The following is a 24,512-nucleotide window of genomic DNA, read 5'->3' as shown; positions in this document are numbered from 1 at the left end:
GCTTCATGAACAAAGCTCTGAAGGTAGCCGGTAGGTTTGCAGAGTACCTCCGTCTTGGAAATATCTGTTTCGTGTGAGCTCACAGCGTTAAAACAATGATCAGCAACGGCAGAGGTATTGGTCCTACCGTGTTTCAGATCTGCCTTGTGTTCACAAACGCGGTCCGAGACATGGCGTTTCGTTTCCCCAATGTAACTGCTGCCGCAACCACAACTCAGTTTGTAGACACCAGGGTATTGCATGTCAGAAATCGTTTTGGTAACCCCTACTTAAACAAACACAAGATCCAGGTTCGTTTCAACACAGTACACACAATCCGTGATTTAATCGCATCTGTAAAGGATGTGATTCCTGACATGCAATACCCTGGTGTCTACAAACTGAGTTGTGGTTGTGGCAGCAGTTACATTGGGGAAACGAAACGACATGTCTCGAACCGCGTTCGCGAACACAAGGCAGATCTGAAACACGGTAGGACCAATACCTCTGCCGTTGCTGATCATTGTTTTAACACTGTGGGCTCACACGAAATCGATTTTTTCCAAGACGGAGGTACTCTGCAAAGCTACCGACTACCTTCAGAGATTTGTTCATGAAGCCATCCAGATATATAAATACAGACACAACGTCAACCGAGAAGATGGGTACAAACTAAGCAATCATTGGAAGGACGTTATTAACCAGGTAAAGTCTTAACTAACTGTGATGTTTCCATCCTACCTGCCTATGTCAGCACCTGATGACGGACGCTTGTGTTGCGCCCGAAACGTCGTGATTTGTTTTATTTTATACCTACGTGACTTTACCGAAAGAACCAAAGAGTACAGATTCCTGCAGTCACGAAAGCCTCAAATCAAGATTTACTTCACAATCACAGCATCCACATTTCCACGAAAGTACACGCCTGCCAGTTATGTTACACGGCTCCTATTGTGTCAAGCGTGTTTATTATGATACTTCAACGCCACACTCCGTGAGCGGTCTTTAAACACAGTTTGTATTTTGTTCGTGGCCATTTCATTGCGACTGACGTCAAACCATGTTTTACCTATTCGGAATTACCCAGGTTGGTTTTTTTTCACCACTTGAATGGCATAGCTTTTAAACATTGACCGAAACACAGTTCGTTCTTCAGTGCAAGGCCCGCGGGCCACTGGCGGCCCCTGATGGGCCTTTATTGCGGCCCTCTGACATGGGCCCGCGCCCCTCCCCCCCAACAATACACAAATGTGAAAACACCCTCCCCCCCCACCATCATCATCATCGTGCTGCTGTCAAATCCAACTGTGGTTTCAAATGTGTGGCAGCCCTACCCACACTTATCGGCGCAAGTGTCCCCAACCCCCCCCCCCCCCTCTGAAAATTGGTGAAAAACACTGCCTTAAAACTGAACACCCAAAACATTTTAACTGTGGTGGCTAAAAGTCTCCATCTAAAACACAGAACGCAAAACAACGTCGCTCAAAAAAACCTCCAATTATTTATTAATCCTCGGGTCCAAAAGTGTAGACATCTTGAATCTTTAACCAGCTAAAGGTCGTGTCCCGCTGTTTTGCAGGAGGCTTGATGGGAGGTAAAGCAGATAATATCTTCCCTTGTTTGGCCTTTCTTGTCAACGTTGTTTTTCTTGAGATCCCAATCGCCTGTGACAAATTAACACATCGAAGACACCACGACGATAGGGCATCGTTAAAAGTCTAAAGCGGGTCTCCTGCTCAAGTGAGCATGAGTTGGTGTTGGTCTCGCGTGAGGAGGTGTACGGGTCAAGTGGTGGATACGTCCACGTTGCTATGGCGTGTCCTCGAAATAACGCGTGTGGATTCACCGTGCGCTGCATATAACGGGTACAATTACAAATTTAATCGGAAGGAAATTCAAACTCGTGCTAAGGGAGCTCAATAAACCGAACAGCGCGTAGAGCGATGCCGACTTGAGGTTGCCTGCATCCTCGGACGCTGCAAAGAAATGTCGCGTGCCAGATAGTCCAAGTTTAGTGTTCTACTGAAATGCCACGTGCCAGACATGTCCAGTTTAGTACTGTATTGAAATGCCACGTGCCAGACATTTCCAGTTTAGTACCGTGCTGTGTGAATCCCCCACCTCAGGTTACACAGTGTGGAGTTGAAGAAATGACTTGGTGATGCTGCTGCAACTGCACTGAGAGTGGTTGCACAATCACACGTAACAACAACAAAAACTCCACAACGGTTAAATGTCATCAAATACTCAAGTACCAAGTACCTTGTTTGGTTTTGCGAAGAATATGGAGGGATTTTGGTCGATTCTGCCCAAAACTCTTGACATGTCCCTCTGTGATTGTTTGGATATCTGCGGTGACAATTCACACGTGTCATATTACAAGACTGCGGGCAATTATAGTTGCCCTCGTACCTGGGATTTGCACCTGCCCTGGATACGAAGCAGGTACAACTCACCTATGCTCATGAGGATTATCAGTTGTGCTTATGCCTGGCTGGTGTGTCTGGCAAAAAAAAACATGTTTAGGCCTGATAAGGATTGTGACAGGAGCACTGAAGAAAAACGTTTTAAAGGACGCACATATTAAAAGTTATTTTGGTTATGCTTGCAATGTTATTAGTTATACAATCTTAGCCTCTTTACATGTTGCTTAACATTAAGAACCCAAATGTGCCTAAGGAAATGACAAATCAGAATGTACTAGCTGCTATGGTATACGGTTCATAAATACTGTCCGTTAAACAAACAAAAAAGATACGGAACACAAACGCAAAGGTGCTCACAAAGAAGCATGGCGAGATGCCCGCTTGGGATTACACTGAGAGACGGTGAAAGGAACAACGTTTTTGTTGTCCATCCGCCCGCACCTCCGATTAGCACGGTTGGCTACGTACGGTGGTGCGAAAGAAGTTCAACATACATACGCACGTACGTACGTATGTACGAACAACACGAGGGTTATACTGGTAGGAACCTCCTGGTTACACCAGCCCACAGGGGATTATTGTGTCCGTCGTGCAGGGAGGGGAGGGGCTGGGTGGGGAGGGTGGGGCTGGGTGGGGGGTGGGAGGGGTGGGGCTGGGTGGGGAGGGGCTGGTCACCCCGTGGTGCCCTTATAAAACTCAACGTTTAACCTACTCACGCCGGCTTGTGCCCGCCCTCACAGTCGGGCATATTTGTGGAATACACCACGCCGCCGTTGACCCTGGCCATTGACCGAGCAACCCAACGTTCCTACCAGCTCCCTCCGCAGGAATGTGTTATACTGGAGGAATCCGATGAGCTATGAAGCTCTTTTTCACAGATGTCCAGTACATCAACTATTTTATTATTTTACCAGGTAAGGCCCACTGAGCTGTATTGCTCTTGTTCAGAAGTGACCTGCTCACAAATGATAGCTCAACGAAGTGGCTTACGTGGAAATTTATAGCAGCCAAATACTCTAAAAGCATGTTTCTAAATGTGGAGGGAAAAATACACGCGATCATGGGGAGAACATGCAAGCTCTAAATATACAGGCGTCAGAGTCGGGATCCAATCCACGACCTCCTGTATACCAAGTCAGGTAGTTAACATTTCGCCACCGCTAAGGGCAGGTCAGACGTTACAACAACAAACAATACAAAAACACCACAGGAGCGCAAAGTACAGGAAAGGTAAATAAATGGATAAAAAAATATTAACAAAAAAAATAAAACCATTTTTATCTTACCAGGCAAGGCCCATTGAACTATTAGCTTATTTTACAGTAGCGACATGGCAACCAACGGTAGCTCTACGAAGTGGCGTACCACGTGGAAATGTATATTTTGGAGTACGAAAAAAATGTGCGTCAACATCAAGAGCATTGTTTAAACTGCCGCGCCAGGAGATCAAACCGGACTGCAAGTCTGGTGCACTCCCCATTTGCACCGCGGCGGCATAACCTCGACATACATGAGAAAGATGGCAGACCTCACCTTGGCTGCTGCCTTGGTCTTTTCAGTTCGCTTGGATGGCATCACGCCAGAGATACTTTGCATCAGTTGTTCATCGACCTAACATATGTAAATATTGAGGAAGAAAAAGCATGCATATGCATGGGTCCTACAATAAAAAAAAATACTTGGCCTTGCTGGAATTGGAAGCTAAAAGGCTTCCTGAATTTTTTTTTATAATTTACATTTTAAAAAATCTTTGACCGCAACAATTCTAAATCTGCATCTAGGTGTTGCATGTTTACATTTTGGGGAATTCAGAAACCCGTCCCCTAGTCACGGTCATGCTTTGTGAGCGCTCTGTCTCTGGCACATTCATCTTACGTTTATTTAACAAATGCTTCAAGCCCGTCATGATGTTTATTCCACCTTCCCACATCCAATGACTTCGGCCTTTTATTCTGATTCATGGTGATGGTGACTCGCATTAAACTGCATAGTGATTTTGTTTGTTTGTTTGTTTTTAAATTGCACATTTTTAGTTCAATGTTATTAATTGTCAAATGAATGCCTTATATTCCAATCATATAGTCATGCAATTATTTTTTATTAGATTATAAAAAAATATTTAATTATCTGCGGCATGCCAGTCAGCTCCCCGTAACCGGAAAGGCTCTTACCCCAGTTGGTCCAGCTTTGAGTGGCTTTACTGTGCACCGTACATTTGGAGGAGTGTCTCTATTTTGCATAAACATCCACAAATGACCCTGTCATGAGGCGAATTATCCCTAGGGTCAGGTGAGCTGCTTTTTCCCACCGAGAGTGGATGCAGCCCCATTGCAGCATCCCAAGAATATCAATCAAAGCAGTCGCATTTCTCACCACCAAACCCATGCCGTCAGAGCTTTCGGAGTCCGACCAATAGAATACCTTTCGTTTTTTATTCATGATGTTCCCCATCGCAAGGGGCTTCAGAAAGCCCCTAGAAGCCGACTTGGCCACTGTTACCGGTGCGGGCAAAGGAGAAGCCTTGCAGATCACACAAGCACACAAACAAAGATCCTACATTTAGGCTCGCAGACTGCAGGAGTGACGTGCTGTTCGCAAACACCCAACATCGGCGCTTAACCCAGCGGAATTTATTTAACAAGCCTGATTGATGAATAAGACCCAGAAAGTAAAAACCGGTCCAGATCTTGCTAGCTTGAATGAATGCTGCTGGATATTGGTCTGGAATGCCAATAGGCTGATGGCCAAAACATATATTATGTGTGTGTATGTGTAAACACAGAATGGAGGTGTGTTTAGATACATTGTTACCCATTACGTTCCACAATGAACAATGATTCTGAATACATGATCCTTATGGTGGTACCCCGGGATACCAAATAATACAAAATGGCAGAGGCAATTAAATATTTTATTTCTGGGACACTATTTTCTCCAGGGGTGTACTTCACTCCACGACTGGGGTACCAATCAATCCGAAATCAGTGCTACTCTGCGATGTCGAAATGCCAAACATCAGCATCAAAAAATCCGTTATCGAAAATTTAAACTTTGAACAGTGCATCGTGTACAGCTCGTCGAGACGAGTCGATTGCCGCATCGCTGACCATCAACATAAACTCAATTATGTGGTGCAGAGATGTGCAGAGATTAGACCACGTGGACTTCAACGAAAAGTGTTGAGTTTAAATCCCATTCTGGGGGTCTCGTCATAAGAATGTGGAATTTCCACTCCTGGCTTTCAGGGAGAGCCTCCTCACGCATGCTTGGCCAGCACAGCTCACGAGAGGGGTTGCTGTGACCAGCACCTCACTTGGCCACATTTGTCCCCCCCCCCCCCTCGTGCTGACGTTTACACACTCTACCAGGCGCTGTGTGTCAAAATAAGGTCCAGAGTTGAATTGTCTCGAAACAATGTTGATACAATTATGCACTCCCAGAAGGCAATTGTGGTATAATGGGTTAAGAGATGTTTTTATTGTTCATACGGAGAGATGGATACGTGAAGAAAATGTGAGCGGGCTTTGGCCGGATATATTTCGACTGGAACGGATGGACAAGACTCGCTATGAAATGGCAGCCAAAGGAGAGAATGCCCTGGGAGAGAATGCCCTGGGAGTGACGGGATTAGTTCTTGTACACAATGGACACGTGACTTACCTGTGTTACTCTTGTGATGATGCCCACAGAACACCGGGAGGATTTACGCAGTACCATTTTCTCCACTGAAACAGGAGTAGGTGTGTTCCTGTTTCTTTTCACTGGCGTCACTGTGGAAGTCTTGGGGGTAGCCGCCAGCTGAGGCGCGATTTCAGGCCGGCGTGACACCACATTGATGCTCTCCTGCGGGCAACGCAAGAAATCAAATCGCTGCCGCCTTTGCCACGACAAAGTTCTGGACTCATTTAATGGGCGCATTCAATAGAGGAGCCATACCCTGCCAGAACATTTTAAGATGTGGAATGTAAAAAAATAAGTTAAGTAGAATTCCCTTCTTTGAAATCCATGTTATATGTTTTGTATAGACAGGCTCTTTGTACTGCTTAATCTGAACCAATGACACAATGTGCTATCACACAATTGGGTTGGAAGGTAGCTATGTGATGGCAGCAGACAAGTAGATTCTTGAATTTATTACGCGGAGCTGTGAGTAGTATGTCCCATCGTATGCGCGGGTTATCTTACTCCGGTGTTCTGCCACATTCCAAACACTTAATTTGTGGAAAAGCGCTGACGTTGCAATGCAGGACCCTCCTGAAAAAAAGAGGTCCTGAGACCCAGTGAGCGTTCCCTGAGGAAAGGCATTTCGTAATACCATTTTGATCTCTTGACCGTCTAAACACAACCGTATCTCAGGACGATGATAGTAACATTTTTAGATTGACGCAAACAACAATTTACATCTGTCGTGTACGGCACCGGCCTACAGGGTATGAGCTGCTGTAACGTTTGCGAGTCTGAAGTAAAGAAAGAAAGAAAAGAATTAAAAAGGTTCACGCTTTAGTAATGAAAGCAAGTGAAAAGAACTGGATGGTTTAGTAAAAAATTATTCAATTCGTCCTTTTAACTTTTCTATTTATGTTCTCATTTCAACAGCCAAAGCATTGTTCTGTTTTCAATAAACAGAAACGTTGTGGTGATTCGCATTGTACATTTGAGCTATGTATTGTACGGTAAAAGCCCGATATAACGGGGGCATCAGTGGACATGAAAAACGTGCCCGTTATAGGCTACCCGCATTATAATAAAAAAGCATGTCTCCGTGTCTGCATGTGTGTCTGCGAGTGTCTCCCTGTGTGTCTCCGTGTCCGTTTGCCCAACTGTGGTTAAAAGTTACCTTCTGCTTCAATTCTTCCTTTAACTTTTCTATTTCTGCTCTCATTTCATCAGCATTGGCCCTTTTCTGTTTTCAACCAACAAAAACGTTGCGGCGATACACATTATATACTTGAGTTTTATATTATAACACCAAAAACCTGATATATAACGCAGGCGTCTGGGGATATAAATGACACACGCATTATAAGCTACATTCATTATTAAGGAAAATGTATGTGCATCTCTGTACGTTTTCTGTGCCTCCCTATCTGTGAGTCTGTCTGTGGCTCCGTATATCAGAGGAGAGGGGGAGAGCGGTAGTGTCGCATTTAGTGTGTTGTGCTACGAACCCCGCGACACGAGTTCAATTCCCACTCACGGCCAACACCAGTAACGATTATCTAAACCGGTCCTGGGCCGCCCCTAGGTCGACTCAACCTCAAATGAGTACCTGGTAAGATGTGTAAACATTGCCATTCAGGAGACAAAGGTGGTCGGGCGTGGTGCTGGCCACCCACCCCCTCGTGTGCCGTGCCAGCCTTCATAGGTCCTCGCTAACAGTCTGTTAAGGCTATACAGGGGATCTTTGTCTTTGAACTTATTTCGCACCGCATGTAGCCAACTGTGCTAATCGGAGGTTGCGAAAATGTTCAAGATTGACCTGAGAGCTTGGTTTAATCAGAATTCAGCTGAAACCTGGATATTAACCCAGAGGTCATTTGGGGCTGTTGATCTCTTTTAATCTCTATGTGCATCTCCGTGTCAATTGCTACAGTTTCCTTCATACTACCAGTACACTCACTCTGATTTAGAACCAGTCTACATTAGTGTTTTTTAGTTTTTATTGTTTTTTATCAACTTTATTTTTTATTATTATCTTTCTATCTACGTGACTTTACCGAAATAACCAAATAATAGTTTTTTTGTAGCTAATTACACGGGTACATTTCATCAAGACAGCCACAATCACACCCTGCTTCCTGAATGCGGGAAACACCTTACATTAAAAATAATTAGCGGCTGACGTCACTCCCCATGGGGGGGGGGCGATGCGCCTCCTCCCCCCTCCTCGGCGTCAACTGACAACCCTCACTACAAAGGCAGAACCCTGACGTCACGTGATCTCCGTAACGCTACTGAGACATAGAAGTAAAAAGGACGTCATGATGAACATAATCATTAAATGAAATAAGTCTGTGTCACCGCGGCCTTACAAATTGCACACGAATGGATGCAATGAATATATCATGTCGCGGTCTGCTTTTCGCTTGCAAGTTTCAGATTTACTGCTATACACCCGTCCTTGGACGGGCTAAAGACTAGCTAGTACAATAATTGGACTGAAGATCCGTTGAGTATTTCATAGGTAACACAACTGAACAGACCAGCTATCAGTTAAATTGTATGCGATGTGCGACCGTGCAAATGAGCACTTGCTCTTTCATCATAAATTGTCACCATTCTGTTTCTACAATGAGTCTTAATTGCCGTGTGACTTTACAACATTGCTCGCCTGAATAACATCATCGGGATTGTGAGGGTGAGGTGAATGTGAGCGTTACGATTCGCAATGGAGGATCCAAAACATTATTTTAAAAAAGCTAAACTTACCAACGTAGACACATTTTCAAGTGCATCCTTATATTTTTGGTCGAGAGAAGAATATTCTTTGTCTTTATCTTCCAGATTCTTGTCACACTGGCGCTTTACGTCAGGATCGCAAAAAAATTGCAAAACATTTTAATAGCATTTACCAACTGCACAAAACTAAGGAAATACATATAGATGTGTTTTGCTATGGTCCAATTTATGCTTCAATATATTTCGTGAATATATCGTGAACATTGTAGCGACGAAAGACGATGCTTAAAAATTCTTCACATACTTTCCACTAAAAATAAACCTACAATTGAAACATAAACACTAATACTGTATATGTATATTCACAGAAATCCAACACATTTGTCAATAAAACTGTCCTAAAGAAGAACAAAAACAAATACAAAAGGGTAACTTTCGGGCATTGACCCTGCATCTCGCGCTTTCAGATGCGATTCTGTGGCCGTCTGGAACGCTCTTCCTTTTGATATTAGGAAGCTACCGGAGCTTCACAGCTCATCTGATTCCTCCTCCAGTATAAAACACATTCCTGCGGAGGGAGCTGGTAGGAACGTTGGGTTGCTCGATAAATGGCCAGGGTCAACAGCGGCGTGGTGTATTCCGCAAATATGGCCGACTGTGAGGGCGGGCACAAGCCGGCGTGAGTAGGTTAAACGTTGAGTTTTATAAGGGCACCACGGGGTGACCAGCCCCTCCCCACCCAGCCCCACCCCTCCCACCCCCCACCCAGCCCCTCCTTCCCCACCCAGCCCCTCCCTGCACGACGGACACAATAATCCCCTGTTGGCTGGTGTAACCAGAAGATTCCTACCAGTTTTATCTCTCTATGAGGGTGAGCGAATGCCGTGCGAGTTACAAGTTGAAACTGTTATAGTTGCTGTTAAGAAGGGGGCCATTGCAGAGCGTTATTAACAAATGTGAAAAAGTTTTTTTTTTTATCCACCATTGCCAATGAACGATCAGAAGAAAAAATACATTTCGTTGTTTTCTTTTACAAACGTTGCAGTTATTTTGAAGCCGCTAAAACATGCGAGTCCGATTCAGGAATGAAGTGCCAACTTCGGCACGTTACCTTGTACTCTTCCACCATTGCAGTCATTTCTGTAATTTTGAACTGTGCAATTTTTTCTGCGTTGATTTTCACTTTCTCAATCTCAGCTGAAATACTCTTGGGTTTTATCTGCAAGAGGGGGAAAAACGACGGTCACACATGTGCCTTGGATTTTCACTTGGTGTGAACTTCATTACTAATGCCATGAAAGCAAAATCGTTGCTGCTTTTTTTTATAACAGTGATGCAAGTTAACGCTCCACGTATAAAAACTTAACATCTGCTACGGTATAAATCACAGTTTGCACGCACACGCAGTAACACGCAATATCCCCGTCGTTGTGTGCGGGTGGGTTTGGCTCATGTCTCCGAATCCAGCACCCTTTGAAGAAAGGCAAGGTCGTTGATCATTTGTGAAACCCCCAAACCCACTTTTGTTGATAAGGAGGCCAAGAAAATACAAGAAAAGTAGGTTGCGCAAACCTGTGACTGAATTGCCCTCATATGTGCGGTGCATCTTTGGCCAGATGCTCCGGTTTCAATATACCGAACGCAAAACACTCACGGATGGACATGGGCAGCAATCTCCAAGCAAAACTCTTAAGTGAAAGAAAAAAAGAGCTCAACACTTGGTGAGGTTTTACTGAATAAATGGCACTCTAAATAGTTTTAGTATTAACTGCTTTTTGTTTTTTAGTATTGTTGTCCTTCCCCTACACGTCCGATTAGCACGGTTGGCTACTTACGGTGCGAAAGAAGTTCAACATACATACATTATCAGCTAAACACGTAGGCTTTCGCGACCAATATCATCCATAAGAGGTTTTTTTTGGGTTAGATCGCGTAAATATGTAAACCTGTCGTTAAACCCGCCACCACCCGACACAGCCATCTAGTAAGATTTGTTGCATAAACGCATCGAGTATATTCTTAGGTTTTTTTCGGTAAAGTCACGTAGGTCAAAAAAATTAAAATTAATAAAAGTAAAATAAAAATCACGACGTTTCGGAGGCAACACAAGCTTCCATCTTCAGGTGGAACCGTCACAGCACGATAGCTGTATCTCTTACTTGTGTTGCCTCCGAAACGTCGTGATTTTTATTTTTTATTTTACTTTTATTAATTAAATTTTTTTTACCTACGTGACTTTACCGAAAAAACCTAAGAATATGAATCCTTGCAGTCACGAAAGCTTCAAATCTAGAAGCATCGAGTATACATTATACCCGATGCCTTTTTACCAAGACTAAAACGGAGGTAAACAACATTTGTCAAGTTCGATTCGCAAACCTCTTCCAAGTGTTTTATCTGCACCCTGCAGTCCGCTAACTTTGCCATTGCATTGTTGCGCTTTTGTTCGTGCTGTTGCTTTAGTGAGTCCATTTCAGACTCGAAATCCTTCATCTGCAAAGTCACATAAACATGGTCATAACGAACCTTGCAGTCACGATAATAAAGACTGCTTAAGTTTCATATGTTAATTAAATATTTTAAAATACTTTTTTTTTAAACACGCTTTAATGAAATGTACTGCCCGAGCTGCCCCATCCCCCTGCCCCCATCGCCCCTCCCCTCCTTCCACATCACCACGCCCCTCGGCGTGGCTCCCCGAGGCTTGCCGTGACGTAAGGGACCACGTGGTGATTTACAGGCAACGTCTGTTGAGCGTGGACAATTAGAGCCGTTAAAAAAGATTGTTTAAAAATGTTTTTTTTATATATAGAATATAGTATTGTCATCAGTATGACATAGCTATACGAAGTTTGCAGTCGATACATTGGGAATACGGTTGAAATTGAGTTACAATATGTTTAGATACAACACATACAGTAAGTTGAATAAAAGCGTGTAAAAAGTTTTCAAATGTTTTGGATGTTTTTATGATAGAATATCGTGTTGTCATCAGTATGACATACCTATACCAAGTTTGCAGTCGATAGCACATTGGGAAGTGTGTAAAAATTGAGTTACAAGATTTATTTTTTGAGGATACAACAGCCGAAGTGAGTTAAATAAAAGCGTGTAATAAAAAAGGGGTTGTTTTAGAAGTGCTGTCAATGTTAATAGGTCATCACGCCCTGTCTGCTATTTATAAAGTCTACAACACCTGACTTCCACATTCTGCTCTTACAGTATCGCACGTAGACCGGCTTTAGACATTGACTTACAACGGCACACATCAAACAAAAACCCCTGCCACCTTCAGCGTTAACCATTAACAACTTACTGTGAAATGAAATACAGTAAGTTGGATCCATGGTTGTCCTTACCCTCCCCCGCACCTCCGATTAGAACGGTTGGCTATGTACGGTGGAAAAGAGATTCAACATACATACATCGTGTAAACCTAGCCTTCCTCCCCATATTTTCCTTAGTTTTATTTCTGTTGTCCCCGATCTTCCCCCACCCCACCCTCTCCCACATCCCTCACTTTTTAGCCATCCCCATATTTTTTCCTGAATCAGCCCAAGGTTTCCAAGAACACAGGATGAGATGTTACTATCCTTTGTGCAAGCACTTCTAAGAGTTCATGAACAGTAAGCCTGGTGAAATTTGGGGAGCGCATCGTCAGTAGTGTAGGGAATAAAGTTGAATATATTTTATTCGTCCACCAACTTCCATTATTTCTGTATTCCTTAGGTCCTGTATTGTTGTTGAAAAGCATTAATAATGTGTATATACTGCATACGATTAACGTATTGGTTTGGAGAAAACCCGTCACAGCAGGAGAGTACGTGAAGGCTGGAAAAAAAGGGATTTAACAACACACACACAAAGGTGTGTTAATCACCAACAGCGGTGGTCACATGCCATGCATGCAAGGCATTATGGGAGTTGTTCCTGACTGCTGTTTGTGAACGCGCCTTTGTGTGTTGAATACAGTAAAGTAGATTAATGATTTCGGCCATTGTCTGGACCTGTAATTCTTGCTTAGGACAGCATTCTCCAGATTATCCCGGAAAGCAAGACACACCCCACACTTGTACCCGGTGTCGATTAAGCTATACAAATCAGATCACGCACACAACACACACACAGAAACTGGTTTCAAATAATCACCCCCAAGTTTTGCTATGAAATACGGGTGGGGGAGGACATGTTATAATCCGGAAAATCCGATATACATTTTTTTGTTATGAGCCAGTGTTAATGAAATAAGGAACTCAGTGTCTTTTTTTGGTATTATAAAAGAATAAGAATAGTGTTTTACCCTTTCTGGCAACAAAACAGACGTTAGGATATTCAAACACCAATTAGACACCTTTTCCAAGGAATCGAGTACTGCATTAGCCACATGTACCTGTGGTGAACATGTGTAGGGGTGTCAGGGGAAAGATTCCCACCAATAGGAGGGTTAGTGGGAGGGGTGATCGAGGAGATATAAGGGGAGAACGGGCGGGAAGACGAGGCCTTTGGCAGGAACGAGATTGGGACGGCTGGGGACAGGTGTGGATGGGAGAAAAGAATTAAAAGACGAAACCCCTGCAATCTTGTGTCGGCTCTTCTTTACACATGCAAACAAATATGCTCTGATAATATATGCATTGTCATTGAAAAGGTTTCGCGCCAACCTTCTTTTCGTAGCAGCTGTCCTTCTCACATTGCTCCTCCCGTTGCTCCTCCAACTCGTGACCCTGTTGCAGTTCGCGTACAATCGACGTGTTGGTTAATACTGGTAGGAACCTCCTGGTTACACCAGCCCACAGGGGATTATTGTGTCCGTCGTGCAGGGAGGGGCTGGGTGGGGAGGGGAGGGGCTGGGTGGGGGGGTGGGAGGGGTGGGGCTGGGTGGGGAGGGGCTGGTCACCCCGTGGTGCCCTTATAAAACTCAACGTTTAACCTACTCACGCCGGCTTGTGCCCGCCCTCACAGTCGGGCATATTTGCGGAATACACCACGCCGCCGTTGACCCTGGCCATTGACCGAGCAACCCAACGTTCCTACCAGCTCCCTCCGCAGGAATGTGTTGACCCTCGCTTCGAGATTAAAAGAGCGCACAGACTTCTTAAAAGAGACCACGCGGCAAAGACTCCCAGCAGCTGCGTTCATCGCCATCGTGCAGCCATGCCGCTTTACCACTGCCACCAAGCGTCACTGTCGAGGGGACCAACTGGTACTATTCAATCGCGGTGTTTTTAAACATTGAATGTGGGTCAAGTGACACAATTAATACTGGAAATACATGTCAACCCCTTATCAGTGTCTTAACTTATTACAGACCAGTTCAGACCTTATTGGTCACCCTGTGCCTTTCTACATCTCAATGTTTATTCTACAAAGTCCCATCACAAGGGAGAAACACAAATAGACAAAAAAAAATTTTGCCCATATCGAAACGGCTGTACGCCGTATGGACCTGAAAATTCAATTTCCCTGTGCAATAATACGGGGTAAACCGTATGGGTTGACACGGTATGGAAATGTAAACTGAGATAATTATATTCATATTCTTAGGTTTTTTCGGTAAAGTCACGTAGGTAAAACATCAAAATTAATGAAAATAAAATAAAATAAAAATCACGACGTTTCGGAGGCAACACAAGTCTCCGTCATCAGGTGGGACCGATAATTAGGCAACCACATACAGTGAGTGCCTTTTATTTTAATGGCAGTGCAAACCTACACAGCTCCTGCTATTTTTTTACTTTCTGTTGGGTGGTTTTTTTTTCAGTTTTACATTTTAAGGCGCTAACCAAAACATATGAGCGGAAGGACATATTCAATCATCATAACCGTGTTAATTTAGATAGTCTCAAAGGGGGCGTTATGATACCAGGAAACCACAGCAACGATAACCATATTTCATATTTTATACCACTGCTAAAATTGCAATTCTCGAATCACTGAGAATGAGAGGTAATGCCCCCATTAAAGAACTGTAGGAATAATAAATGAATCAGAATAGAATACATGGCCGTCTGTGTAACTAAAATATACAGGGTGTGTATTTTAATACTATACCCAAGTTTACTGAAACAAAATACTTGGGTATACCATTGGAACCTCATTTGCCAGTAGAAAAATATGATGATTGGTTTTTTACCATTTTATCTGGCAACAAAACTGACACCTTTTTTTACAAGGAGTCATGTTTACATCGACCACAATACCTACAGTCGTAATGCAAAAAAAAAACATAACTCTGATAATGTATGCACTGTCCTTGAAGTTGATTGGTCCACACCCGAGACAGCTTTCCTTAGAGCCTAGTCTCACATGGTGTTGGACCAGATAACGCCAAAAGGCACACAACTCAAAGACAATGCACCATCAGAATATGAGAGCTCGGGGTAAGCATTTAAACCATTGGAACCTCATTTGCCAGTAGAAAAATATGATAATTGTGTTTTTACCCTTTTATGAGGTTCCAATGGTGTAAATGCTTACCCCGAGCTCTCATACTCTGATGGTGCATTGTCTTTGAGTTGTGCGCCTTTTGGCGTCATCTGGTCCAACACCATGTGAGACTAGGCTCTAAGGAAAGCTGTCTCGGGTGTGGACCAATCAACTTCAAGGACAGTGCATACATTATCAGAGTTATGTTTTTTGCTTGCATTACAACTGCAGGTATTGTGGTCGATGCAAACATGACTCCTTGTAAAAAAGTGTCAGTTTTGTTGCCAGATACTTGGGTATACTTTTAAGACGCATTTCAGAATCGCCCTCATTATTACAACTGTCACACCAGGGGATTGATCCGGCCACGTCTGGATTGCAAGCCTAGTGTGCTAACCATTACATTGTGGAAATCAATTATTTAAAGCACTTTGTAGAGTACTGTTTTATGTTTTGTATTACCAAGTTTGTTTCTGTCTGTATGTGGACTTCGAGCTGTGCCTGATGATGTTCTTTGGAAGATTCCAACTCTTCCCTGGATTAAAAGAAAAACACATTACAGGTGTGTAGCGATTGTCCCACAGGATCCCTGGGACAGAGTAATCAAGAAGGCAGAGAAAACACTCCAAGCTCTGATTGGTTAGGGAACGGGGAGCCAAGAAAATTGGCCGGAACATGCAAAAGTTAAAAGAGCTAGAGGGTTGGATGAGCGTCAGGTGGGATGGTTAGGCCAGGTGAGGGTAACAGAGGCGACGATTGGTGGAGACGGAGTGTGAGGAGGTGCGGAGCCAGGAAGAAGTTAAAAGAGGGAGCGGGTGATTGAGTGGGTAAGTGAGCGTCAGGTGGGACGGTTAGGCCAGGTGAGGGTAACAGAGGCGACGATTGGTGGAGACGGAGTGTGAGGAGGTGCGGAGCCAGGAAGAGGTTAAAAGAGAAAGCGGGTGATTGAGTGGGTGAGTGAGCGTCAGGTGGGACGGTTAGGCCAGGTGAGTGTAAGAGAGGTGATGATTGGTGGAGACGGAGTGCGACAAGGGGCGGAGCCAGGAAGAAGTTAAAAGAGGGAGCGTGAGGAGGAGTTCGGGGCGTTGCTGGAGAGCGAGGATGAAGGTGTGGACCCGTGCCGTGAAATAAAGACCTTACCTTGTGGATAAAGAAAAGGGCCAGAGTCTTTTTTCACAGAGATGGGAGTTGTGTTTGCAACAAAACTATGTCATCCACAAAAGGAACAGATTGTGAATTGAAAAGAAACAAAAAATAGGCAGGAACAACTTACTCTAGGTTTGTATTATTCGATTCCAACTTTTGAATGTTGAACTGTAATGCATCTTCGTTGCGCTTGGTTGTCTGAAAACGAAAGCATAGATCATTTTGAAATACAGTTTTGCAGTTGAAATTGCCAATACAGACGTGAATTATAAGCACACCTGAGCCAGAATACCTCAATGATGTTGTTAAGTTCGTTGATTTGACTCGCCAAACGAGAACATAGTTCAGTCAGTTTCTCGTTTTCCAAAATAACTGTCCCAACCTTGTTTCTGGTGTCAAGGTAGCATTCTCTGTTACAAAGGAAAGATTTGTAAATATACTATTATTTCACGTGCGGTTACTTGGCTCCAAAAAAAAACATAAGCAATAGTTGTGTAAATCCAAGAGAGTGCAATGTATTCTCTGGATTATACGATGCTGCGGAATGTAAGATGCACCATAAACCTCGGCCCAGTGTCAATAAAGCTATACGTATCTGGCCTCACACATGCACACATTTATTGGGTAACATACTTTCATGAGTAAGAACTTTTTATGGTATCTATTTTCAGGTTTATTTCATCTATCGTTTGAGTCAATTGACAAGTATTCAACCGTAACAAGTAAACCCGTAAAAACAAAGTTTTTCACTATAAATCCTTTATATGCGTGGCGGCTAGAGCCTTCTCGTCCTCTGGCTTGAGATGGCTGCCACCTATGGGTCAGATGATTGTCTGCCAGTATTAAGCAATTGGTAATTAAATATTTAATTTGTTTTCCCTAAACAGTGTTAAATTTTGGAAAAAAAATTTCACGAAAATTAATTGTCACACACAACGAGTCTGTGTGGAAAATGTCAGCTCGATTGGATCACGGGAAGTGGGTTAAAAAACGAGCGAAAAATTAGCATGGTTCTAAGCAAGCAAGCGAACATAATATAAAGGATTTAAAAATATATTCGCCTGTGGAGGACACGGGGATCGATCCCGCGACCTTTGGCATGGGAAGCGAGGGCGCTACCAACTGCGCTACTCCGCCACGGCCTGTGGAGGGGTTACGCTCTGGGCACCTACACTGTGACGTTCAGCCAAAGCCATGAATGAGTTGTATTTGAATAAATGTCAAATAATTTTTTTTTGCCTAAAAAGTGTAACATTTTTGAAAAAAATTTTCACGAACATTGTCTCGCACAACGAGTCTGTGTGGAAAATGTCAGCTCGATTGGATCACGGGAAGTGGGTTAAAAAACGAGCGAAAGATTTGCACGGTCCTAAGCAAGCAAGCAAGCACGCAAGCAAGCAAGCGAACTTAATATAAAGGATTTAAAAAGAAATTAAAATACTCTTTGGTTCTTTCGGTAAAGTAGAAAAATTGCAAATAACTAAATTAAATCAGCTGTGGTTGTCCCACCTGATGACGGAAGCTTGTGTTGCCTCCGAAACGTCGTGATTAAATTTAGTTATACCATTGGAACCTCCTTTGCCAGTAGCAAAATATGATACTTGTTTTTTTTTACCCTTTTATCTGGCAACAAAACTGACACCTTTTTTACAAGGAGTCATGTTTGCATTGACCACAATACCTGCAGTCGGAATGCAAACAAAAAACACAACTCTGATAATGTATGCACTGTCCTTGAAATTGATTGGTCCACACCCGAGACAGCTTTTCTTAGAGCCTAGTCTCACATGGTATTTTTTTTATTTTTATTTTTACCTACGTGACTTTACCAAAAGAACCAAAGAGTATGGATCCTTGCAGTCACGAAAACTTCAAATCTAGAAGAAAGTACAATTTTTAGACACCCACCATTTTACAATTCTGTAACTAAACACACTGCCCAACTGTCTCAAAGCTTCACCATTTTTTTGTCCGAAAGTATTTCATGGAACAAACGATTAAGGTACACACAGAGGGCATGCCTGGGAGTTGACATCATTACAGACAATGCGAAGAAGCACACCGATTATTACCAGCGTTTTATATTGTTAACCTCTCTGTGCCGTGTGTTTCAACTCTACATCCCTGGTGTCTACTTCCTGAACTCGGGTAACCATGTAGGGCAGTGGTTCTTCTTAAACCTGGAGTGCACGTAACCCCCTGGAGGTGCCAGATTCCCTTTCTGCGGGTGCGAGACATGGCCAGATTTTTTTAGAAGGTAATCATCTTAAACACAAATTAAGCGCGGGCACGTAAGTACAACTACCTTAACACCATTGGTACCTCATTTGCCAGTAGCAAAATATGATAATTGTTTTTTTACCCTTTTATCTGGCAACAAAACTGACACCTTTTTTACGAGGAGTCATGTTTGCATAGACCACAATACCTGCAGTCATAATGCAAACAAAAAACATAACTGTGATAATATATGCACTGTCCTTGAAGTTGATTGGTCCACACCCGAGACAGCTTTCCTTAGAGCCTAGTCTTGAGTTGTGCGCCTTTTGGCGTCATCTGGTCCAACCCATGTGAGACTAGGCTCTAAGGAAAGCTGTCTCGGGTGTGGACCAATCAACTTCAAGGACAGTGCATACATTATCAGAGTTATGTTTTTTGTTTGCATTATGACTGCAGGTATTGTGGTCTATGCAAACATGACTCCTCGTAAAGAATGTGTCAGTTTTGTTGCCAGATAAAAGGGTAAAAAAACAATTCTCGTATAACTACCTTGTTTCATCAAACCCTATGTATTTATCGTAGCCTTATGTCCTATAGGGGATGAAGAGTAGGTATGTATTTATTAACATTGTACGTTTTTAAAGATTGAGAACCAAAGGGTTGCAGGCTGCAGTAAAGGTTAAGAACCACCGCTCTAGGGGAAGGACGGGTGGGGGTTTGAAACAATATGAGGGAGGGAGGGCGAAGTGGAGGTGTGCCTAAATGCCCGAATGAATGTAGTCATACCTCGGTATACGACCGAATTTGGTATACGTCGTGTTTTGACGAGGGAAAATGTCTTGGGATACGACGTCTTGCTTGGGATACGACGCGCTTGCTAGAACTTGTATGGGTCGGGATGAGTCACCGCGTACCCGCGTATACCCCGTTCACGACTCCTCCCCTTCCTCACCACCATCCTCGTAGGCTATCAACTCCTCTCAGCAAGGTAAAGTTACGTAAAATTGTATTTTTATTTCAATGTATTTTAATTTATTTATGTATGCATTTTAGTAATAAGTACAGTGATCCCTCGTTTATCGCGGTTAATGGGGACCGGAACCCCTCGCGATAGGTGAAAATCCGCGAAGTAGGATTGGCCCCCTAGGAATTTCCGTATATGTGTGTGTGGGTACCAGAATGTTTAAAATATGTATATTTATACTTCATATATATATTTTACTTAAATCTATTTAATTATAAAACCTTAATATTATACATTCACTCTCTCTCTCATACGATACGTATTATGGTGTTCTACACTCACCAATGACAGTAGTATCTTGAGACTTGACTCCAGTAATGACGACGACGACGATGACAGTGACGATGACAATGACGACGATGACAGACCTGTGCAGTTCGATGAATGTGATGATGAATGATGATGATGATGGTGTTACTGCACAGGTATAATGAGGCCTTTAAATCAGTTAGAAAAATCTGCGATGCACTGAGGCCGCGAAACTTGAACCGCGAAGTGGCGAGGGATTACTATAGTGTCTACATTGTTTTATACAACTCCCTTAATGTATAACATGCCATATAAAATATAATTTCTTATACTCTGGAACGAATTATTTTCTTTCCTTTGATTTCTTATGGGATACGTCATTTTCGGTATAAGTCCTAGCCCTTCTGGAACGAGTTAACGACGTATACCAAGGTACCACTGAACTTAAAAATAAAGCTCCACCATTTACCTCTCTTGGCACAGTTCTGATTCCAGAACATTTGCTGCCTTCAAGGCGTCCATACGGTCATTCTCCAAGGCACACTCGTTTGCTTTCATTGCATTGAGTTCACTCTGAAATTAAATGACACCCAAGATGTTATGCTAGATGATGCAAATGGAATATTTCTGCACACAAAAGAGCATCTGCAGTGACGATAAATGACAATTATAGCACGTTTACAAATAACTTACTAGAAAATGTTGCTCAGGTTATTTTACGATAGATTTAAGAAACATTTGAAATACCTTGTTTTCGTTTATCAGTGTTTCCATGGCGGCTATCTGTTGTTTCATTTGACAGATGGTTTCTTGGAATGAAGCTCCCTCTTGTTTAAACATGTCTAAAGATTCCTTTACACAAGACACGACACGAAACCAATACCTCATATGATACTCCGAATGTATTTATTACACACGATGGGCGTAGCTCTCGAATACCGTCTGAACGTTTCGTTTCTCTCCCCCGTGCTCCCGAGCTTCTTGGGAGCTAAACGTCAAACGCTTTGCCAAACAACTTTGCGACACAACTCAAGAGCTGTACGAGCACAGCGACGGAGACCTACGCAGTGGCGCGCCTTCGTGTTTGATACATCGAAAAGCTTTTTTTTTTACACCTGATGAGGAGGCTTGTGTTGCCTCCAAAACGTCGTGATTTAATTTAGTTTTCATTTATTTTATTTTATTAATTGTTTTACCTAACCTACGTGACTTTACCGAAAAAACAAAAGAGTACAATTGTTTTTTGGTAACAAAAATGCGAGCCCAATACGGCAACGTTGCATAGCTTACTCAATCAGGTGACATCGTTGGCGGAAAACAATCCCAACGCAACTGAACCATTTCAGGGAAGTGGGGGGGAGGATAAATCGAAAGCATTTAATGTCGCCGCTCCCAAGTTTTGGAAAGGTCAAATGTGAATGCAATAGTACTATATAATTATTTTTTTAATGTAACCTGTGTTGATTTTAAGTTTTCGTAACTGCAAAGATTCATGCTCTTTGGTTCTTTCGGTAAAGTCACGTAGGTAAAAATTTAAAATAAATTAAATCACGACGTTTCAGGCGCAACATAAGCGTCCTTCTTCAGGTGGGGACAACTTAGCGAAAGCACACCTACGTGACTTTATGAAAAAACCAGAGTACCTGTGTAATTGGTAAGATAGAATGATCTGCTGATGTCTTCCAGCTAAACCACCCTTGAAAAAGAGCTTTTTGGCTCAACTTACGAACTTCAATTGTAACGTTGAATATTGTCTATTCTTGTGGCTGATATTGTGAAAACGACATTGAAATGTACTCACCAGTAATTGTTTATGTTTCGCGTTGTTATTATCACTTTCAATTTTCATATTATCTAAAAATAATAATAATAATAAAGTAATACGATTAATAAAGGATTATCAATAAATGTTGGACATGATGAAAATATCTAAAATACACGTTAATAATGTACAACTGATAGAGGTAAAATGTTGCACATGCGATAAATAATACACCCGCAATGGACATTTACACTTTTAAACGTTGCCTACCTATTTCTGCATTTTTTTCACGAATATTTGCTTCAAACCTGCTACGAATCTCAGCGTCTTCACTGCACCTGAAAAAACGTAACAAGACATCTGCCTCATTTAATTGTTCAAAAATGTATACGAAACGCAGCACACAATCAATGCAAGACGAAAATCCCCCGTGTAGCCTTCACAGACTGCTGGGTCAAGTGTTGTTTGCGAGCACCATTGTAGGCCAGCACGGTACACGGAGGGGTGGGTGGCCAGCACCACGCTAGACCGCCTTTGTCTCCCCAGTGGCGATGTTGACACACCACGCCAGGTACTCATTTGAGACTGAGTCGACCAAAGGGAGGCCCAGGACCGGTTCAGATAATCGTCACACAAACAGTGTTCGTGATGTGCGGCAGAGGCCAAATTAAACAATGCAGAAAGCTGCATCAGTGAACGAAATATACTGTATTTGTTTTGCTTCACAGATACAAAAGCAGGCAGATGTTCTACGGAATGTAGTGCCTTCTCCTTAGTAGCTCCCATTGTCTGAAATTTACAAACTTTAAAAATCGCGAATAACTTCATTGGGGGAAACACATAGAAATTGTCGCCCCCTACTGCCAAAATAATTGCAGAACCCTTCTAAAAATTCACACTGTGGGGCAGTGTTCTTCACTGCAAGGCCCGCGGGCCACTAGCGGCCCCTGATGGCCTTTAGTGCGGCCGCTGACATGCGGAGGCCGACAATACATAGATCTGAAAACACCTCCCCATCGTCGTGCTGCTGTCAAACCCAGTGGTTTCAAATGTGTGGCGGCCCTCACACTTTCGATGTCGTATTGGCGAACGTGCCCCCCACCCTCCGAACCCCTGAAAATTAGTGAAGAACACTGCTAGGGGGCTTTCCTTTGTCAACTTGCGTAGTACGTAATACTAGTGATGATATAATATCTAAGCACCCTACTTGCTGTGTTGTTCACCACTTGCCTCTGGCTGGCTGCTCTTGTCAACTCTTCATTTGCATTATGAAGGTTTTGCACAATTACGTGTAGGTCCTGATGTTCGTGTTGCAGCTTGTCATACAATTGTTGTAGCTCCATCGTGCTTGCGATGTACGCTCGCTCCTTCTCTGCAAAACTGCTCGCCATGTTTTGCATCTCAGCCTACAGCAGTAGCAGTGGCAGAAAATGCGTTTAGTCATCACTATTTCTGAAAGTTATATTCATTTATACCGTATGACGATTAAATCAATGAGGCAGATGAGCCGCTACATTTTTCAGATACAGTGAAAAGCTGAGATTTGCAAAAAGGCTAGAGAAAACCATTCAGGAAAAATATACAGAAATAGGTAGGCAGACAATCTTATATAAATATCGATGGATTTGTCACCTGTAGTGTGCTTTCAACTTCCTGACGTCGATTTATTTCAAGCTTGAGGGTATTAATTTCTTCCTGTGCTTGCTCAAGTAGTGTTTGAAAGTTACCTGTTAATTACGTAAAACAAACTAAATTGAGATCAACTTTAACGGTCAGATGTGTAGACATTTGCCTACCACACACATATTCAGGCTGTTGGCAAAAGCACACAATTTTAATGCACTCTCTTAGACCGGGAGCAGGTGGAGGGCTTCACTATTCTGGCAAATTGCCCGATGATGTTGGATTTAATTGCCAGCGAAACGTCGTGCTACTCAAATATTGTAAATGTTGTGGATTCACTCTTCAACACACCGGTGGGCTAAAGTAGTGAACTATTTGTGTTTTGTAAACGTGACACTTTTTTATGATTGGCCGTGTCTGGTGGTGGATGGTTGCGACACATTTATAAATATCGCGATCTAACCCAAAAACCTTTTTTTATGAGCATTCTCACACTTTATTTCTGTGAGTCGAACACAGTTTTCAATGAAATATTGCAGCTTTTGAGAGGTCGTTTTGAGTTCTTCATATTTTGACTCCAAAAGCTCAGATATTTCTTTGAGCTAAAAGGGAAAGACAGCACTGTATGTTGATAACTACTGAACAATACGATTGTATACACGAATCTATGAAATAACCTACTGCTAGGCAAGGCAAGTTTTCTGGTTTGCAAGTCATCATTTATTTCAAGTAAGTTTTGTTTATGAGAATGAAAATAACTTGAAAAATCAACATAAAGAGGTACACATGTGTACGTCCCATATATTGTGTTGAACAAATGCATTTAGGGCACTGAATACGTGTTAAAGTTACATTTTAAGCATTGTATTGTATTACAGACGTTTGTAAATTGTAAAACCAATGTATTAACCACTGTACAGAATAGCAATAGTAGGCGTTAAAGGCAATACGTTTGGGATAGGAACATGAATAGATCCGTTTTTGTTTGAAGGTGATCTTGCTCTTCAAAGGATATTTTATGATTGAGACAGGCATGTCTTTGTAGCTTAATTTCTTACATTTGAAATCAACAAAAATTATGAGCCTGAATTAGAACACACCCTTGGATTTGTGCTGTATATACATTAGTTTGTCAAATGTAATGCATGGGAATTTAATCCAATTTTTTACGTCTAATATGCATAAAAAATGTGAGCAAAAGCGATCAGCTCATGAATTCACACAAACCTGTCTTTCTTTAACTGTCAACTTGCTTATA

General features: G+C 42.6%; 1 protein-coding gene and 1 long non-coding RNA gene across 2 annotated transcripts; both read right to left on the bottom strand.

The window, feature by feature from the left end:
• Positions 1-1,418: 1,418 nt before the first annotated feature.
• Positions 1,419-20,911, bottom strand: SYCP1 (synaptonemal complex protein 1). The gene is made up of 16 exons (XM_078619699.1): positions 20,617-20,911; positions 20,339-20,442; positions 16,669-16,786; positions 16,504-16,574; positions 15,693-15,765; positions 13,466-13,528; positions 11,184-11,297; positions 9,916-10,023; positions 8,835-8,927; positions 7,243-7,308; positions 6,066-6,248; positions 4,827-4,925; positions 3,939-4,016; positions 2,235-2,328; positions 1,905-1,955; positions 1,419-1,432 (listed from the first exon to the last, which is right to left on the bottom strand). The coding sequence occupies exons 1-16, from the start codon at positions 20,755-20,757 to the stop codon at positions 1,419-1,421; spliced, it is 1,470 nt and encodes a 489-aa protein (XP_078475825.1). The 5' UTR covers positions 20,758-20,911.
• Positions 20,912-22,866: 1,955 nt separating this feature from the next.
• On the bottom strand, positions 22,867-23,852 carry LOC144737018 (uncharacterized). The gene is made up of 3 exons (XR_013588852.1): positions 23,748-23,852; positions 23,264-23,358; positions 22,867-23,037 (listed from the first exon to the last, which is right to left on the bottom strand). It is a non-coding gene; the product is annotated as an uncharacterized LOC144737018 (long non-coding RNA).
• Between the last annotated feature and the right edge of the window lie 660 nt (positions 23,853-24,512).

Source organism: Lampetra planeri, chromosome 64, assembly GCF_965212315.1.
Source record: "Lampetra planeri chromosome 64, kcLamPlan1.2.h2, whole genome shotgun sequence".
In the NCBI taxonomy this organism is placed as follows: domain Eukaryota; kingdom Metazoa; phylum Chordata; class Hyperoartia; order Petromyzontiformes; family Petromyzontidae; genus Lampetra; species Lampetra planeri.
This window is presented reverse-complemented; position numbering and strand designations above follow the sequence as displayed.

Coding starts and splice junctions, on each gene's coding strand:
- SYCP1 (XM_078619699.1), bottom strand. CDS start 20,757: ATGAGGTATTGGTTTCGTGTCGTGTCTTGTGTAAAGGAATCTTTAGAC. Junction 8,928..9,915: donor CAATGGTGGAAGAGTACAAG/GTAACGTGCCGA, acceptor CCTGACGTAAAG/CGCCAGTGTGACAAGAATCT. Junction 4,017..4,826: donor TCATGAATAAAAAACGAAAG/GTATTCTATTGG, acceptor TACATATGTTAG/GTCGATGAACAACTGATGCA.